Source organism: Falco rusticolus, chromosome 4, assembly GCF_015220075.1.
Source record: "Falco rusticolus isolate bFalRus1 chromosome 4, bFalRus1.pri, whole genome shotgun sequence".
In the NCBI taxonomy this organism is placed as follows: Eukaryota; Metazoa; Chordata; class Aves; order Falconiformes; family Falconidae; genus Falco; species Falco rusticolus.
In genome coordinates this window covers 75964984-75985616 of record NC_051190.1, presented here as the reverse complement: position 1 = coordinate 75985616, position 20633 = coordinate 75964984, and the positions used below count along the sequence as shown (strand labels likewise).

The 20633-nt window shown below is 36.8% G+C and overlaps 1 protein-coding gene across 4 annotated transcripts in view; it reads right to left on the bottom strand.

Moving 5' to 3' along the window:
* Nucleotides 1-20633, bottom strand: part of ANKIB1 (ankyrin repeat and IBR domain containing 1) — a 92201-nt gene that overhangs the window by 3738 nt on the left and 67830 nt on the right. For 3 of the 4 annotated variants that reach the window (XM_037382474.1, XM_037382477.1, XM_037382475.1), the window contains exons 7-18: nt 20357-20445; nt 18462-18606; nt 16902-17068; nt 12687-12775; nt 11545-11675; nt 7660-7794; nt 7018-7104; nt 6859-6925; nt 6309-6454; nt 5472-5650; nt 4882-4933; nt 1536-1647 (exon numbers count right to left, since the gene is read on the bottom strand). In XM_037382474.1, coding sequence (XP_037238371.1) covers nt 1536-1647; nt 4882-4933; nt 5472-5650; nt 6309-6454; nt 6859-6925; nt 7018-7104; nt 7660-7794; nt 11545-11675; nt 12687-12775; nt 16902-17068; nt 18462-18606; nt 20357-20445 — 1399 coding nt within the window. The remainder of the gene's footprint in view (nt 1-1535; nt 1648-4881; nt 4934-5471; nt 5651-6308; nt 6455-6858; nt 6926-7017; nt 7105-7659; nt 7795-11544; nt 11676-12686; nt 12776-16901; nt 17069-18461; nt 18607-20356; nt 20446-20633) is intronic. The other variant, XM_037382476.1, reaches the window with a different exon arrangement.

Genomic DNA, 20633 nt, shown 5'->3' with positions numbered 1-20633 from the left:
TGAAACAAAAACAGTTGAAGAGCCAGTGAGGAAGCCTTCTCCACTATTATTTAGTCAGAGAATCTCTTCCTTCCTTTTGGATTCCAGCTGTGCAATTTTACTCCTTTATTCATTCAGAATGAAATAATCCAGAACCTTCCACACCAACTCTTACGCAGTGGCAAAACACCAGGCCCACTGTTTCAGGAGTGACTGCCTGGCTCATTTGTGCCTTTCTGCTCTCGATACCCTTCTTCTCTTCGAAAGGATGGGGTACGCCATCAGGAGCATGAGCCCTTTGGCAGGAGGGGCAAAGTGCTTCTAAGGCACATACATGATTTATGGAAAGTCCTGAAAAATACTGCACATGGACACGATACAGGATGCATTTACAACAACTCAGCTGTAATGCTGACATTACATTAATTTTTACCATAACATTGCTCCACAATTAGGAGTGGAGTCATCAGTGTATACCTCAGCAATTATTGACATTGTTGTTTTCTTAAAACAACCAACAAAAAAAAGGAAAGTAGTAAAATGCTGTTTCTAGAAAAATTGCTCCATAATAAAAATAAAATGGAAAACTCAATTTTCCATTTCAAAACTCAAAATGAAGTAAGGGCAGACAAACAGCATGCACTGGTCATCACTACAATATCCAACTGTTCAGTCAAATTCTAGTCCTCAAACTAACAAGATGGGTTTGCATTTTATATGTGTAATAGGGAAGGACCAAAGCTCACCAAAATTCTTTTTACAGTTTCTAAAATAAAGAACGCATTTGCTTATTTCTCCTCAGGAAAGGATTTTTTTGTTTTTAGAGGACAAGCTATGTATAGGACCTAAGTTCATGAGACACAGCAATTAGAGTTTCTGCAGCGTGGCTTAGCCACCGAGCACACAACTGGTAGCACTGAAGAAACAGTGTCACGGGATGATTTGGGTTTGAGCTATATTTGTACTGTTGCAAAGGTCCTGGCAGAACAGCCCAGACAGCCAAGTTACAGTGACCTTAAGGTACGGTGCTACCAGCCGTAGCACTGCTTAGAAAAGCAGCACGGTGGAAGCCATAGCCCATGGCGACTTGTTTCTTGGCTGTCTTTGCCAATACAGGAGTTCCTCTGCAGTGTTTTGGAATACAGCATTATGACCACCTGTCAGCAGGCCATGTAGCAGGGGAACCCTCTTCCAACTCTTTATGCAGAACTGGTCTCCTTTCAATTGGCATAAAAGAGCTGCTATATGGGTAAGACTGTCATATGAAGTATGCGCCCTTCAGAATTTCTTCAGAAAAGCAAACCTGCCCTAAGTAGCTGAGGAGCTGTTCGTGGGAAGATCAATGTATTTCTCTTTAAAAAGAGGAGCAGCCATAATGAACTCAGCAACCCTTGTAAGATCACATACAAAAATAACCCTTTATGATGTATCCTGGAAAATACAGCAATGTATATGAAACTTCTTTGAAGTGTGTCCACAGAAGAACACACACTGTGGTCACTACTAGCAATTTCTGAAGCAGGAAAAGAAAAAACCTAGCACCAGGCAGAACATACCTAATGTACTCTCACTGGGGTCATCAGGATCCGGAGTATTACTCAGCAGACTGTGCATGTCTCCACGTCGGCGCTGTCTGTGCCTCCTCCGATACTGAAATTCAGCATATTCCTGCATAAACCAAAGGTTACAAAATACAGGGCAGCATGCAGAAATATTTTTCTGATGTAACAAGCACCACATTTTTATAAAAAAATGTGTGATTTTATATGTACATTATAAAATCACCTGTTTTCAGAAAAATAAATTGCAAGTTATATCATGCAATGCTTAACATAAATAATAAAAAAAATTCCAAGGTAAGCCTAAACCTATAAAATAATGAATTAGCAAATAAAAATACTTGACATATTACTGACATTTTAATACTTGCAATCTCCCTTTTTAAAGAATTCCAAGTATATATTTTTGTTTAAAAGCTTTGATGCCAAACTTTATATACACACACACACACACTGTTTAATAAATATATACCTAGTGATTTTAGAACATAAAAATAATTAATCTGAATTAGACCAACAGACTAACTCAGAGTCCCTGTACCAGCAACTGCCAGTATAAAATAACCTCTGGAAGACCATAGAAAGCTGGCAAACATACATTGGGACTTGTTACGCTTTTCCCAGCCTCCAGGACACTTTGCTATGCCTCAGAAACTTCTTAAGCCACAGCTGATATTCTTCGACTGAACAGGTTTTGATGGATTTTTATTCCATGAATTACAAATCTCCTTTATTTTTTGCTTAACTTGAGCGGTTAATGAGCCATACCACACAGATTTTAACTCCTGCAGCCTGTACTTTCTCATGTTATATGAATTTACTGAAGACTGTTTATATAACGTTTATGGAAAAGACTCATTTTTGACCACATGAAGCTAACATCCCAAAAGTTAATTATCTTAATACTTGGAAATAAATGCTTTGATTTCCATGTCTTTCCTATTAATAAGAGACTGATTTTTTGCTTTGAAGGCAAATTTCCAGATAACGTTTTTTGGTTAGTACAGATGACACTGAACTTGACTGGGTAGATAAGATCTTTCGTTAATTTCAGTTATTCATTTACACAAGGCAATAAAAATATACACGCAGGTACGAGCTCTTCTCTTCAGAAAAGATTATTGCTGTTTATTTCCCTGAGCCCCAAGCTGAGAAATCTGTAATCCAAAAGCTTCATTTGGCCGAATGAACTGGGAAGGATAACTACCTACCATTAGCTTTCCTTTCTTACATTAACTTTTCATCCTAGAATCTCTCAACATCTGAAGTATCTAAAACTTAAATCCAGAAGTGTAATTTCTCTTACACAATAACCTTACTACTTAATTTTGATGATATTATGATGGTATATTGTCTTTCCCTGAACAGTTTCAGACCAGGTTCTTAGTCATAATGACAGATGCAAGGCAAAAAAAAAAAAAAAAAAGATCACAAAATCATCATTGTGGGCAGATTTTTATCTGTGTAAGAAAACTGTAAGAACAGGAAAATAGCTGTACTTGACAAAAGCTGTATTTAGGCCAATGATCTGTCTTCAACAGCGTTAGTAGCATATGCTTGTTAGCCTATGAGACAGCATAAAAACCAGGACAAACATGAAGTGATTCTGCTTTAAAATATTCTTCCAGCTCCTAGGGAGCTCAGGGATTTCCTAAATGGTAGCGCCCCAAACCAAAATCTGGTTTGAAAAATGAAAATAAAAACTTGATATGGAACAGTACAACTGAATTACTTATAAAATATGTATTACTGTGAATCAGACAAGGAATAATGGGAAGCAATCACTGAACACTAAGATTTATTAATCATATCAGATCTTATCTCTCATCTCTTTGCAGTAAAAAAGTATTTTTACCAACAGCCACTTAAGTTTTGGTTGCTTTTTAACCCTTAGAAAGACATCTTAATTACTCCTGATAAAAATTTATTTCTGATTACTTGGAGCAACAAATACATGTGAGCAAAAGAAGTTTTAATTTTGTTGGGTAGGAACATCATAGTTTCACATAATGGTCTACAGTAAGCAGTGTTCCTTGCTAAAACCAGTAAGATTTTGTTTTCTGTAATCATCTGGTATACACAGTAATTCTACTACTTGTCAGTAAAAGTACAGCTCTATGTAAAAAAAACCCTTAGTGAAACTCACTAAAACAAAGATGACTGCTCTTAATTCAACACAATTCCTTTAGGACAGGTGGTTGCAAGTATCCTTGACAGCTATGTAGCAAAGAAACCAACTTGCATCACACAGCATCACATTTAGGCAAATCATAAAAGCTCATAAGCAATCACCTAAGCATGACTGCAATGGCACCTACTGCTAAACAGCTTATCAACATATTGCTTATCAGCTTTTTCTCATAACCAGTTCCACTGATGATACAGTAACATCACAGTGAGTTTGACATTATCAAATGTGGAATTATTTCAAAAGCAAAGACTAAAGGAACTAGACAGGAGAAGCAAGTTGATCTTTTGTAGAGAAGCAAGAAGCTATTTTCTCACCAGTGTGATGCTCACCAACAACAATAGCAAAGGAAATATATAGAAAGAGTACATGGAGTTTTCCAGGATGCTTTAAAATGAGTAGCTAGAAAGAAAACAGCACCAAGGAAATGTTGAAATGAAGTTTCCTTCCCAACTGAATGCTTTAATCTAATGTTCTCAAAATATTGAATAAAAATTAAGATGATAAAGGAAAGCTTTATAGGAACCTTCTCATTATTTTAGTGCAGAGTCTCAAAAATTATTTACTCTTTCCTATATATAAAGATAACGGAATATTAACTTTAAAAACTATAATTTTCATTCTTGGTTAAGTAGCAGAAGCTCATCTCATTTAAGTATGTAATTTCCATCCTGCTTCAATAAATAAAAGTAAAAAGAAACATTTCAAGTAGTTAACAATATTTAGGCATATGCCTGTTATGTTTTTGTTATTACAGGAGGATGGAAATTTCTTAGACTTTTTGTCAAGATGTGCTGAACTGATGTTGCGTTCGAAAGTAATCTATACAATTTCATATATTTGTTACTTTAAGGTTCCCCAGCACACAGACACCAGTTTATATACAATTATAAAACTGGTTATCTACTTGGAAAATGATGAATACAACTCAGCTTGTCTAATGCCACCTTAAAATAACTATATCCATATTAGAGGCATTGCACAATTAGTGATTAATATATTTCCTTCTATTGTGGAAGAAACAAAACAGTAAGCTTAAACCAACTTGAAATGCTTTGAATCAAAATACGGAAGCTCTTCATGCAGATTGCGATCATACCTTTGTTTCTAGAATATGCAGAACTAAGTTAAAAAAATTAAAAAGAAATAGTTTACCTCAGGGGATGCAAATCCTAAATACTCCCAATCCCATGTTCCACCAGCAAAGCTATAAAATGAAGAGATACATCATAAAGTTTAGGAAGTAGCACAAGTATGAACAACCTCCAGCGCTTCAAAACCTATCAATATCTAAACCCTAGTGCAACTGTAACTCTAAACAAGTCTTCTACTTCAATTCTTACCTTGAAATTAATTTAGACAACCATACAATTAAATTGTTGACTATTCCAGAACTGCCTGATATTTTTAGCAAATACTTAAAGATTTTTGAAGCGTACCAGATATTTAGTGACAATCTTGAAGGCAAAAAGAGAAATGGAAGCCATGACATCTACTCCTTAATACAGCACAGATGGGGTAGCAATTTAGGTTACAACATACAGAGCAGTGATGCTCAAGTATGTTTTTCCTCAGTGCAAAGCTGGAATTCCACGAGGATCAAATGTCCAAGAAAATATTACTGCCCGGTGATTTCCAGCCACCACGCTGATCAGCTCCACTGTACCTCACGTTCCAGCAATGGCAGCAGCTTCACGCGCTTTGGCAGCTATCATTTGACCTGCCCAGAATTTTGGTTGGGTTACCTGCGCCTGGGTGCTTCTGGCGAGTCGGCGGGAGCCACGCCACGGGCCACAGAGGCCAGGAACTCCTGCCGCTTCTGCTGCACAAGACAAGCTGCCCGGATGATTTTATGGCGAGGAGTCCGAAGGTAAGGCCTGTTCACTTTCTGTGCAAGGTCTTCAGTGACCATTTCTAGGTCTGTCTGCAATAGTTAATAAGTAACGTAATTTTACAGTGAAATGCAAACAAGGGAGAGCTCTACACCATAAATACTGAGCAGAATTATCTCTATTTTCCTGAAAATACCATTTGAAATACCAAAATAACCCAAAATGTTTGTCCTCTAGCCTACCCTTTTACCAACCTAAATGCTGTCCTCCAGCCTGGAGCACGGCTTCCCTGCACTCACAAATACTGAACATCTTCGGAGGCCCTGAAGGAAAGGAAAGGAGGTGGCAGCCCCTGCCACTGATGCCACTGCCACCCAGGTACACCCCCAGTTTTGCCCCCACCCACTTGTCAGACACATGAGTAGGTAAAGACAAGAAGAGCTAGAGGAGATGAAGACTGTAACTAAAATGTTACCCTCAGAAAGCAGATGAACAGGAAATGATGTTCTTCCTTTCCCCCGCCACCTGTCCTTATCTCTTTCCCCTTGCAGCAAAGCGTTGTTTTTAAAAATTGAACTAAAAGCTACTGTGTCACAGAGTAATAGAAGTGGGCTAATTTTCCAAACTTGGTTACAAATACAAAATCAGTAGATCAGTTTTACACTACAAAAATGACAAAAAGACACTGGTAATAGTATTAAAAAAAAAAAAAAAGTAACATTAGAAAAGCAAAATATACGCATGTATTACCTGCATAAGTTCAAATATTTCCTTCTTTGTGCTTTTAGGCTCCAAAAAGAATCCATATGGATAAGAACACTTAAGAATGCGGCGAGTTTTTAGAAGCTCTTGCACTGCATCTTCAATGAATGTGGTATCAGGACAGCCTCCCTCAGCTGTAAGAGGAAACAAGCATTATGAAAATATTTTCCTGGTGATGTCAGCATTTCTTTTAGCGTATGAGTTTTCCTCAAAAATAAAATTCATATGTATGTCAGTTAAGTATTTTGCAAGTAAACAGCAGCAGATTCTCAATGACTGCACAGTGTTCCTACTGAAGAAGTAAGCACAGAATATTAGCTTCTGCCTTACTAATGCTATTTTCTTCTTGAGTCTTTGGAATACTTAAGATATAATGTACATTTAGCTTTCAGCCACTGCTTATGAATTCCAGTACTGGAGGGATCACATCACACAGCAGACTGATGTGAGATCTGTCCAGAAAAAAAAAAAAAGGGTTTAACCGTAACAGAGATGATTTGATTTTAAATCAAATTCATAGATCACAGCAAACACTTACTTCCACTGAGAGCTCTGCTCAACTGCTCCATCTTTTCTTTGGCTGTTTTTAGAAGGCGCTGTTCTAACTAGAAAAAGAAATTAAATAAAATACAGTAAGATAATTATGTTTTGATTAATAAAATAGAAAAAGAAGTCATTAAAATGGCTTGACCAATACCTGGTAGCTAAGTTCATGGTTCTTAAATCTTGTGTAATAGTGCATAAACCTATCAAGCTCTTGAAATCTTCTATGCTTCTTTTCAGCCTGGAAAACAATAGGGAAACAAAAGAAACCAAGATAAATCTTACGATTTAATTTAGAAATAATCGTTAGAGATAATTACATAACCAAATCTTTCTATTCCCACTATACATGAAGTATTGTACACAATGCTGATGAGTGCCATATAAGTAAAGAGACAAATTTAATTTTTGAAATTTGCAAGTCTGCAAATACCATAGCCAGAGCGTTGATAGATTGTCTGTGCATGCTATTTAAACAGACTGTCCAAATGCCAAAATTAAGGCATGTCTCCTGTAGTGCACAGCAGCTAACAGCAGTACCAGCATGCCCATTTCACAAAAGGGAACCGTGGCACAGAAAAGTAAAGTAACTTGGGTAAATCACCAGTGGTTGTTGCCAAAGCCAAAAGCAGAACCAAATCTTATGTTTCTATAAAAAAAGAAAAGCAGTGTTTTCTTTCTGTCTCTTTGATATATTTAAGATACATTTAGAACTTGGGTTTGGAAGAATTTTGAGGAAACTAATCCTAAACAGAAAACTGCAGCCTTAGCGCTATTTTTCAAACACATTCATTACCTCTACTGTCATCTCCTTGGACTGTTCCTCTACATGCTGAATAACCTCATAGCGAGTGCATCTGTAGTAGCCACCAGTGGAAGAGCTGTGCTTCTTCCATTCTTCTAAGCATATCCAGCAAAAGTCATATTTGCACTTGATAAAAAAAAGGAACAAGGGGGAAAAAAGAAAAAAAGTTGGTAACATTGTAGGTTCTAACTTATGCATCATTATTCCTCCATGAACAACTGAATTAACATCATTCTGAGTCTGCTTTTAAGGAGCCTCCTTCCTATTTTACCTACTACAGATCATCTCAGTTATCAAACCATGTCAGTCATAATTTTTGTTCCTTAGATCACAAGACTGTGTTGCATCTACATGTTAAGTTTTAAGTGGATGAAGTAAATCAAATTATAAATACAGCTGTTCAAGCCTGATTTGTTATCGTTTTTTTAAAAAAATCCCATTTTTTAAGCCACACAGAAACTGTTCATGAGAAAGACTGATTCTTTTCCTAATATCACTTACAAAAATGTGATTACTGGTATTTCTGTGATGTGGTATTCCTGATGCGAAGTATTAATAACAACTACTAAAGCAAGAGAGAAGAAACCAGGACAAAAACTTTGAAGAATGGTTGTGTCAAGGTAAGCCTCTTCTGCATTGACTCAGTAGAGAGCTTTCAAAATAGGCAACACCTTACAAGATCTGACTTATCCAGGCTTCTCTGTGTCAGAGATCAAACTTCTCAACTCAGCACTGATTTCTCAGCTAGTTTATTTCAAAATAATTGCAGCTATTTGCAGATGGATGGGCAAAAGACTTTATGACTTGGTGAATTGTGTTTATTTTACCTATTTTACAGATAAGCAAAGAAAAATCCTGAAAAAATGAAGGAAAAATTTACATTAATTAATATGAATCCATTAATATTATTAGAATTTGATAAATTAAGTCATATTTTTTCTGTCTTTCATAAGTTTAACCTTTCCAGGAATGTCCATACCAGATGTGTTTATCTGTAGTTGTTTTATACAATCCATTAGATATATTACAGGAAGAAATGAAATCTAATTATTGCATTGTACGTTATTTCATGTCACCAGTAGTGCCGATTTTCTCCTAAAAAGCAATGCAGACTAGGGTGTTATTGTCTTGTCATTGTTATTGTCTTGTTATTGTGCTGCACCCTCTTGTTCTTAAACTTTTTGAAGCTGTAAGATGAGTGCAGAGAATGAAGTATGAAAACGACTGTCTACAGAAGTGTTAAGTGTGTATCACTGCATCATTTGCCTATCATTCAAAACTACTCATACTCATTATTAGAAAAAAAAATTACAAAATATTCAAAACCCAGTATGAAACAACTTGTTTCACAAGCAACAGAACTCATAAAGCTTGACTTCCTATTAATTTATGTGTATATGCTCCTACTGCAATAATCTCATCTCTCCCAAACTATCTCCCCTCCATGACCACTCCACTATATATTCCTTCTAATCTCTCATATCTCCAAAAGCGTCCTCAAAACCCCAAGATTCACCCAGTGTTCCCAGATCCTAATTCAAATACCTTAGTCCCATTAAACATTCAAGACTACATCATTTGTTTCTACACATCTCCCAGCCCCCTGAGCTCTGCATTTTGTGCCTTTCTGATCACCTAGCCATGCAGCAGCACTGCCAGGGCTTCACGTCTGCTGCCTGGCCACTGTCTGAGACAAGCAGAAAAAGTAATTGCTGAGCAGGTAACTGCTGAGTAAGTGTTTCTGCCTCTCTCTTGGTGGCAGTACAAATTTAAGTCTCTGCACCATACAGCTAACAAGTTCCAGGAAACTTGCAGTAATTTAGTGTCTGTTGTGCTGGTTTTGGCTGGGAAAGAATTAATTTTCTCCATAGTAGCTAGTATATGGCCATGTTTTGGATTTGTGCTGGAAACAGGGTTGATAATACCAGGGATGCTCTAGTCCCTGCTGAACAGTGCTCACACAGAGCTGGGGGCTTCTCTGCTCCTCACCCCACCCCACCAGCGGGTGGGCTGGGGGGGCACAGGGGCTGGGAGGGGACACGGCCGGGACAGGTGACCCCAGCTGAGCAAAGGGATATCCCATACCATACGGCGTCGGCTCAGCATTTGTTTTGCTTGTGCAGCTTTTGCTTTAGTTATTAAACTGTCTTTATCTCAACCCACGAGTTTTCTCATGTTTACTCTTCTGATTCTCTCCCCCATCCCACAGGGGGGAGTGAGCAAGCGGCTCTTTGCTGCCAGCTGGGGTTAAACCACAAGATCTGTGAACCCTCTCTGCTCCTTCATGTCTGGTTCAAAGTACCCAGGAGGTTAAAAAACTACTACAGGTAGGGGAGTGAGAAAGCAGGTCTGCCTAACACTTATCTCCTTAGAAACTGGGCTCATAAACCTGTAAGATATAAGTACAGAAATGTGATTTTATGAATAAAGAGTATCCCCCTTTACACCAAGGTACATGCTAGCTGCTATGAGGCAGTCGTAGCTTATCATGTAGTAGGCTTGAGCAGACCTTACTGCAGCAAAGGCAGAAGCTCCACCACAGACGGTCACTTCAGAGGAAGAGACAAGTGAGGTGACCACTATACCTGTGTCTGAGCTCTGCAATGAGCTTGAGGATACCCTTCCTTTCCTTCCTCACTAGGCTGAGGGAAGGCAGCTTCAGTTTGCAAAATTGCTCCACCACAAAAGGAATCTGACTGTTTTAAGGACACCTGAAGCTGTTTATAAGGTACAGCATCAAAGAGGAAAAGAGAACGGTGGGTGTCAGCCAGTGCCTCAGAACGGTACTGAATTAAATTATCTATGTTCAGCAGTGTTTAATGGCCAAAGTCTTCTTCAGCCTGCAGCCCTACTTCTGTTCAACTGAGATGAGCTCAGTGGCAAAAGCTGCAACATACCTTTCACAGTTTTTAGTACTATGAAACTGATGAGCTCTTTTAAAATAATTCAAGCTAAAAAAAAAAAAACCAACAAAAAAACCAACGGCAAACTTGCCATAAACCAAAGTGGAGGAGAATCTGTTCTCTGCTGCCACAGACAAAACCAAAGAAAGGCATACACAAAAAAGGCCCAACCTTCAATTTGTATCATAGAAAGAGAGACACTATGTGATTGTAATATAAAGAAAATCAGATCTGCATAGCAATGCAGAGAGACTAACATATTTCCAGAAAAATAAAGGGAATTACTTTCTAAATCTCTTAGCTTTTTATTAGACTATGTAGTGAGTGCTTTCTTATTTTCAATGATGCCGCCTCAAAGAGGTATTAGCTGTAGTTATAGAAGATATTTCTGATATAAATAGTATTCTAAATATGCTGCTTTTAACTAATTTGAGAGAAAAGGAATTCTCAAATGATACTGAACTCATGGCAAAACATTTTTTTCTATTTCGGTGACACAGTGCAAGCTCATGACTAATTTCTTGGATGCTGTCACCAAAGAGTTTCTTTTGGAATTACTCTTTGCTGTCTTTTCATTAATCTACTGATTAATTCCTGTTTACAGTTTTCTATTTAAACTACTCTGTTTTGTTGCTATGTTAGAAAAATAATACAAAAGAAATATGTAGTAAGGCAAAACCTTCATTAAAGCTTACCATTCCTCAAAACTTTCATCTTATGCCAACTAAGAATGTTCTTTCTCTTCTACATTATTAATGATGATTAAATTATCCAATTATTTCTGTTTCCTCAAGTTTCATACTGTATTGCCAGTAATTCTTCGGTGTTTAAGACATTTGATTGTTACAGTGTTCATCTGCCAGCCAAACAGCAAATATTACACATTTTCTTTATCTGTGCTCCTAAAATGTGTACATGACACACGATCTGAAGGATGGGCTTCACAACAAAATATATGAAGGGTCTTTCTTACCTTTGCACATTGCATGTGGTTGCAGCCCTCATTCTTCTGAATTGGAGATTTGCAGTTGGCGCATGGTTTGGAGTTCGTTAGCAACCACAGGCAGTTGGCAGCATCTTCATATGCCTCACTCACTCCCACAACTTTTTGAGGGTGACAGGAGGATATGGAGCATGCAGAAACAGAGAAGTTGAAATTGTACTTGTGTAATCTTTGGTGAAAATCAAATTAGGAAAGACATATGTTTACCTGTTTCTTGACAGAATATTGTTATTACTCACTATATATATTTCTCACATCTACAAATATATATAAATTTTCTAATTTATATGTATTACACATACTATTTCTGTATATTTCCACACATATTTCTATACAATTTTTTTTATATATATCTATAGGACATTTATAGTTTATAAATGAGCAAATACATACATGAGAAAAATTGTCATAGTTTGACAAAGTATTGTGTATTTTGCCTCTTTATAAATTTTTCTATGCTTTCCAGAGTATTTATAACATATTATGGAAAGGCTCTGAACTGTGGTAACCAAGTTAAGTTAGTATTTATTCAAATTACTGCTAATCTTTAATCTTTTTTAAATGCTTACCAAGAAAATGTCTGTCCTGTGTAAACCCAACCTTTATTAGTTTTTTTCAGTAAATATTATTTATCATTAAGCCATTCCCCACAACTCCCTTGCAATTCACCCTCAACCTTACAATCATTCTCACCTGTTGGCTTGAATTAGTTTTAAAGCACACAAACTGCATGGAACACAACCGAAACAGAAGTGCAGACTGGGCTACAAAAATTGCCGAGGACAAATGAAGCCATATTCAGGAATAAATCAATTGATTAATGAAACAAAGCTGTAAGAGGAAGGGAAAAAGAGTTTTGTATGCCCTGACTGAACCACAAGCAGGTTTATGGGGAGGAATGGTTTACAATCTACCACCGAGCTGCCTAATAGGCTGTTGAAGTGTGAAGCAGCCCCCCATTTAGGGGTTCAGTTTTCTTCCCCTCGTACCCCATTTTTTAACTAATGTAGAGTTCTTACCTAATGCAACTAAAAAAATCCCTATAAACCCAAAAGATAAAAACAATAGCAAAAAAATATTAATCCCCACCCATCCCCCGGCATGACTCTTACGTTCTTCTGGTTTCATTTCAGATATTTTCTGCAGCCAGTCCTTCCAGGTTTGGCAGTCACAAGGTTCATGTGCTTCACCAAGACATTCCCTGAAAATGACGGTATATACACAATTACTTCTAATTTAGAGATTTAGAATTAAAGTTAAAATTGGTTCAAGCTAAACCCCATGGAAACGTATGAAGACATACTCAAAAGTCAGGAAGATAAAAAGACATCCAATTAACATTACTTTAAAATACTCTTAGACTACTTGCTCGCAAGCATAGATGACCATTATTAAGATTAACAGAGTGAAATGAGACAGGAAAAGAAAAAGAGATTTTTATGGGTACTATAGCACAAAAAGTGCTAGTTTCTGTGATAAAGGTAAACCAGAATAAAGAGATTATCCAAAAGTAGGTAGTTTGCTATAGCTGAAATGCATTTTATGTAGAACTACTTGCATCTATTCAGTTGTAATAATTAATCTTTAAGTAGCCTCAAGCTTTTAATCTAGAACAAGTTCCAAGTCCTTCAACACCAGCATTAAGTATTTATGGATGTTTACCCTTTCCACCAGAGCCTCTTAAACGGAGGCTTTAACTTAGATATGTGCACACAGTGGAGAAATGAGTCCCTTGAGCTTCTCTTGAAGTTACTACTAGCATTAAGGATGGCAATCACTAGCATGCAGTGGCAGATATATAGCTTCCAGATGGTACTTTGGTGTAGATGTGTCAATATGGACTCTGGATTTGTAATGACTCCATTTTTTATTGGAATGACAGCAAATAGCCTCAGACAAAACAATTCAGAGGGAGTATATTTCACATGGGCACCGGCTGCGTCAGAGCATATGGAAGTTTTCTGCAGATTCAATGGTGAACTGCTCTCTGCAGCACAGATTCAGAAGCTACATCAGTACTGTTCTGATCACTTCTGTCCACATCTTAAGCAGAAATGCAAGAAGGAAGAAAAGGTTACGGTAACAGTTTTCAACCTTTTTGCCACTAGCTAGTCTGCTATCAAACAAGCTTAAATTCACTAGACAAGGGTCTCTGGTTTTGAGATATTTAAGATCTGTAGCTGGGGAAGATCGTATTGGAATGAATAACTAGTCTGTAATGAAGTAGTCTCGGCCCTGGTTGAAAACTGACACCTTTCACTTCTGTAGGACAGCAGTACACTTAAATCATTGACTTCAAGAGAGCCAGGACCTCTCACACAGTATTTGTTCCCAGAAAGAACTGAAACTAGCAAAAATTAACTTTAACAAACTCACTTTTGAGTTAAAAGTTGATTAGTCAGTCTATTATGGGGTGGCAGGGGGAGGTGGTGTCTTTAATGTTTTCAAATTTGTAAATCTGTGGATTTTTAATGAAGTGCCATCATATATATATAATATATAGATATAGATACATGAGATATATGACAATGAAAACAGCACTAAAGAACAACTTCTCATGGAAGAAGTTCTTCCTTCAACCCACCCCAGAACAAAGATTTTTTTATACTGGGATGTCATTTTACTACAGCAAGTGAGTAAAATTTATGAGCCTATCACTCATAAAATTTTTTATGAAACAAAGTTGTATTTTGGAAGACTCCCTGACAGCCCTGAATGAAGGGAACTAATTGCCGAATGGCTGTGCCAGTTAACAGCGCTAGCCTTGCCAAACTGCCTGCCTCAGGACTCAGCAGGATGAGTTACGTGAAGGTGCAGCACATACTTAATACAAATGCAGCAAGTTTCAACAAGTTAAAATACATGGAAAGGCTTAAAAGCATCATCCAAGAAGAATGCAGTTCCAGATTTTCGTTCCCCTCATGATAATATTTATGCAATTTAATGAATTTTGAATCAAAATAGAAAAACACTGTTTCCGATTTATAATCAGCTTCCCAAGAGCACCTTGAAGAGATGTCTCTCCCACAGAACAAGACTCTGCTTCTTATCTCCATCTAGGATGAAAGGAGTGAGGCCGGATGGTACAAAACGAAGTCTGCACTGCCTGCTATGACTAGCTTCCAGAAGTGTCTGCTCACTGCAATTCCTTGTGCATCTGAAACAGCATGAAGTGGTTCTAATATGTTGAATGTATCTGGTAATACACAGATGTAGGATTTGTGCATAATTTTCATTTGTACTACATTTAAATATCTTAGAATGTTTTTTTCTGAAAGGGAATGGAATTCTGTGTTTGTCACAATAGATTACATTTTGTTGAAATCACTGTGAGTCATGGGTAATGAAAAATGAGCAAATTCTAAGGAACTCTGTTTTTCAGAGGAACATTCCTACTTCCACACTAAAAAGAAAAAAGAAATTGCTCAACAGACTTGGAGAATTTTTCCTTTCTTGCTTTCATGAGTAGGAAAGGCTGTAGATCCAGAAAAAACAAGTGGTTATTTAGGGGTTGGTTGGGGTTTTCCAATACATAAATTCCAAAAAATCTCTTACTAAATGAAGTATCAGTAGCTATTACAATGTCTAAGCTGCAGATTACCTGGGTAAAACTTGCAGAAATGACCTAAGTATGGAACTGTGGAATGTGCTGATTGAACTTTACAGGTACAAAGCAAGCTCCCTTTAAGCATACAGTAATGATGAAAATCCTCTGAACTGAGAATACACTTTCTTTTTCTCCAGAGGGACTCATTCGTGCGTGGGGTTTTGTACTGTAACACTAATATGGCTGTCCTCAGCAAAGGGTTCTGATTTACAGTACTGCGGGATGCTTTGGTTGCTAGCAGAACTTTACTGCCATCTCTGAAACTCTTCATTTGCTTTTGAGGGGATGAAAAAAAGGCCTTGGAAAGGTCTTCTTGCACATTTTGCTGCTAAAATGAGATCTTTTCCAAGATCTTAACCATATTTTCTTGTGCAGTATCTCAAAGCATTAACATAAAAAAGCATTCAGAAATATTATCAGGAAACATAAAGATGACATCTCTCATAAAAATTTGGCACTCAGAGGACATTTTCACATTCAGAGGACATTCTGGGAAGCTAGTACATTCAGCCCATGTAAAGGAAGCACAAGCTGGCAATGTCTGAAGAACCATGTCAGTATTACACTAAAGTGGTCTCAAGCTTTGTCCTTCAGGTTAATGGAAAAAATGATTCTCCCTCTGTAATCAGAAGCAAGGACAGTACTTTCTGGTGGAATAGTACTCAGTTTTGTTATAAGTTCACTGGTAAGAAAAACATTTTCTGGTTTGTTTCCACAGGATTTGTTTCTTTCTGAGCTCTCCATCCACTATGAACAACCCCTTCTAAGAAGCTCTGTTTTCTGGCTTCTGTGGTTGTTTCATTATGTCTACTTTCCTCTCATTCCTTCTCCGTTTCCATTCATATGGGCAAAGAACTAAAATCAGAAGCATCTTAAATAAGACATTAAGAGTCTCGTGATATTTGGAATCAAGCACATTATTCAGGATCTCTTCTTCAATTGAAAAACGAAAAGGACTACTCAGCTTGTTTGAACGTCTATACTGTGGTTGACCCTTTTTCATTTCCCAACAGCAAAAAGGATGCCCCACAACAATAGTCATAAATGGTCAGTCTGATAAAGTCAAGGAATTAGGACAGGGCTTTGCTCTGCACTTCAGAAAAATAGAAGACAGGCAATGTGAGGGATCTTTTTAAAATATCTTTAGGCTTTTTAGTCCTTCTCAAGCTTGTATTCATCTTAAGACTCAATAGAAGATAACATAATGTAACGACCATGAAGGGAAAGAAGGATTGGAATGATCCTGGACAGAATAGCTATGTATGAAGCAAAAGGTCCTTCATGGCCCTGTTTAAAGTACAGCTTCTTTGATGTGATTCTAGAACAATTCAGAAAGCTAAAAACTGCTGATTTTCTGTACTGCAATTCAGAATGTGCCATGTTTCAATTATACAACTATCCAGAGCAGACACAAAAATCCCTTCACCAATATCCCGCTTCTCCTCTGTCCTCTCAGAACAGAACATCACAACACTCCATACTGCTGTTTTGCATCTAAGAGAGCCAATAATAAGACAGTATTATATACCTTTGCTGTGCCCCAAAATGCTAAAATATTTGTGCACATAACGTTATTTAGTGCATGGATACAGGACAGTACAGTCATATACCATCCCATACAATTTTTGTTGCGTGCTTGGTACTAAGTGGGACTTTTAAATTAATTCTGGAACAGCAGTAACTGAGTTTATGTAGATGTAGGTAAGTTTCTAGTACTAACCAGCAGAAAAGATGTCCTTTTCCACAATCTACAGCAGGGGCTTTTAGCATAGGGAAGCTAAGCGTATCTGATCCTGCTGAATTTGATCCTTGCCTTGTTAGCCTTACTGCTCTTTCACAGCCTGGTATAGGACACCATTTAATAGCAGGATTATTTTCAACAAAGGCCTGGGGGGAAAAAAGGGAAAAAAGGAAAATGTTTTATCACATAAGATCAGATCTCATCACTGGTATAAACCAACCTGTATTCATAATCTTATTTTGAAGGAACAAAGCCAAAAAACATAAACACAATCTTGTAGCTACTTTGATACACTTTTTAAAATAGTTACAGGGAATAATTCAGTTTCCACCTTAAAGATGTGGTGGTTTCCTTTTTAAACAACAACAGTACTCCAGACTTATGCTAAGATACAAATTACTTACATCCCTAACAAAATGTTCAATGTGTGCAAGTCAATTCCTTTGTGATATGGCTTTACTGTAAACCTCTACTATATATGCACTGGTAATCGAACTGACTCTTGCAGTTAAAAAGAATTAAAACCTTACTGAATAAAACAAAAATCCTGTAATATATCCCACCCACAATAAACCTGAAATCAGAAGAAGACTAACTCAGGAATTTATCTCCAATCTTTTTTGGTTAATGTAGCAGGTCTGCTCTTGTAAAACCTGCTTCTAATAAATGAGGAGGAAAAGGAACTTTCACTACTTTACTTCAAACCTATGCTGATCACCAGCCACGTGAAATTTGAAGATATAAAAGATGAATCAGATCTGGCCATTTAATTTGAATCTTACTGTGTAAGACACTGTTACTGTGTATTAAAAAGAGACTTGTCACACAGAGAAAGCATAGTGCACAAAAAAAACATTTCTCTACCCTCCTTTGCCCTACCACCACTGACAAAGTAGCACATCAGCTCAAAGCCAGGTTCATTACTACACTAATACAGAAGAAAAAAGGTGAATTAGAAGATTGCTTTTAAAAACAAGTTGCAATGATGGAAATAAACACGTGAAAAAAAAATTGAACAGGAAAACCAAATCAAGGTTTTCCTACTTCTCTTCTGATATACAGCAATCATATAAAACATCGGATGGAAAAAAATTAAATAATTCACTTGTACTAACAAATTTTTGAAATGGAAACAAGAATACTATTTTTGAATGTAAACAGTCCCTTGGTAATAAGAATACTCCAAAAACTCTTAACAATTTTAGATAGCCAACATAAACAAGTCCAGCTGATTAAAAGCTTCATATCACCTGTTACAAACATTACTTTGATCAAATCTTGTTATAAATACTGCATTAAGTTACACATTATGGAAGTTCTGCATTTGTGCTTAAGGAGTAAATATAATGTTCTTTCTTTTTCTCACTGGTATATCAAACATTGGTATTATGGCATAAAAGCCAATAATTCAGTGTACATATTTATGGATTTCTGTTTAGAAAGTTACAGACATATTACAGCATATCACATAGAAGTTGTAAGGTTCTTTTTATGAAATGAAATACAGTTCAACAGTACAAGAACAGTTTGATAATTTACCTTGATGTCAAATTGAAGGTATCTTTTGTCCATCTCCTTGGAAACCACACTTTCTATGATGTCTACAGGCACAAGCTGGAAACAATCATACGCTGGGCAAAAAATGTTGTGAGCTTCACCCTCCTGAATTTTCAGATTCAAAAATCTGCCAGAATTTTGTCAGTCAGTATTTGTGAATAAAAAGTAAAAATTAAAAGGCTGCTGAATACTTTATACTAGGTTCACAGATATCCACATTTATCAATTTGTAAACAAACAATAGGAAATATCCCTTTCTGCTTCAAAGGGCTACAGATCTGATGAAGAGCAAAATTTAAAAAAAACAAAACACAACAAAAAAAACCCCAACACTGTCATGGTTCAGAAGTGAGCACCATCAGCTATGCTAGCCATTATGTGTTTGTGTTTTTCATCCTTGCCACTTATAAGAGACAGCTCTTCAGTGTTTAATTAAACTGAGCATTACTTCTAACTTAAACCAGAAATGGGACATATAAGTGTAATTAATCTAGGAAATAGTTAACTTGACATACAATTAATTTTTGCAAATATGCTAGTCAAAACAGGTCTCCTCTTGGAAACAAATTTATAAATTGAGACCTTTATAGTCCCTAAGCACCAGAATGCAAGACGGAGCGAGTTCAGGAATCTGCTAAAAGCCAGACTTTAGCTAATAGTGTACAAGGTAGCCGAGTTTAAAATCTGTAGCTTATAAAAAAAGTTTTATATATATGTGTGTGTATATATATTTAAAATCATATAGAGGACAGGCAGCTATTCTAGTCACCTGGGATCCTTCAATAGTTAAGGTAGGGAGATTTTCCAATTCATCCCATCTTAGATTCATTTCTTAGAATAGGAGAACTCAGTCCTGGCTGTACTCTGGTTAACAGAAATGACTGGCTCTGAAAAATGAATCCCACCCTACCGCAAACCACAACCGCAAATGCTTGCTTGACATTGAACTGTACCTCTGAGTGCATGTGCAAATTGCAGTACACATAGTCCAGCACCCAAATTAGAAGCACCATGTCAAGCCAGTGATCCCTTGGTAATTTCTACATTGCTGCATAGCAATTTGCAAGACAACAGAAGCGTGGCTATTAATTTTCTTGCCACTGAAAAGAACTGCCTTCTAAAAGCTCACATTGAAGAGAAAATGCTCTTCCTTAACACAGGAGGAATGGATTCACATAAATTGGGATGATCTGCAGTACAACTAGCTGTGCTGATATGACACTATAACAAGACACTACAGTGGTACAGCTCAAGTAGTATAATCTCTGAAATGGGGACAAAGAAAAATACAAAAGGCACTGCATACAGACATAATTATTCCTGGGAAGTATGATTAATATTTATACTAGCATAATTATCCATGTCTGAGTTTTTTACTGGCATGACTATTCTGCTTTTAAAAAAAATTTATGTAGTAACAAGAGCATTACACTAACAGAACTTTTAAGCTAAATCTACTCAGTTGTTAACCCTCAACATAAGAAAGCATTTTAATTGCTTTTCTGTCTGGAAATGGATTTATGATGCCTAAGTTTATTGTGCTAAAGTAAGAGAAGGAATTAAGCATGTGCTTAATTTAGAAAGTGTAAACCCCAATGCTGCCAACACCACATACATAAAGGGTAGGCTCACCTATTTACACACAGGCTTAAAACATTTGCTTAAGAGTTTTTCTGAATCAGGACCAAAACAAACTTTATATAGAACAGCTGATGGCCATTTTTGAGTGATAACTTAAATATCTGATGGGGTCAAACCACCAACTCTTTGAAACCCAAACAGTACTTTAACATTAGCTGTTTATGGTCTTTGTCCTTTCCTCTTCAAAATGGCAAGTATCAAAGTTTCTCAAAAGATAGAAAAGCACATCTACTCACGCCTCCCAGCATGCTCTGCAGAAGTCATGTCCACAAGGCATATCCACTGGCTCTTCAAACACAGAAATATTACACATACAAATGTCACACTGTAGATGAAAAAAATACTTCTGATTAAGAAATACCCTAAAGCCTTTCATGCTGTTAGCAGGACATGTTACACAAAGGAACCTCAGCAAAAATTTCAAGGAGTGCTCAGTAGGAGGAGAAAAAAATAATCTAATTGTAACCAGAAAGAAAGTTATTTAAGCTATAGAAATAGAAATGGTAAAGATTA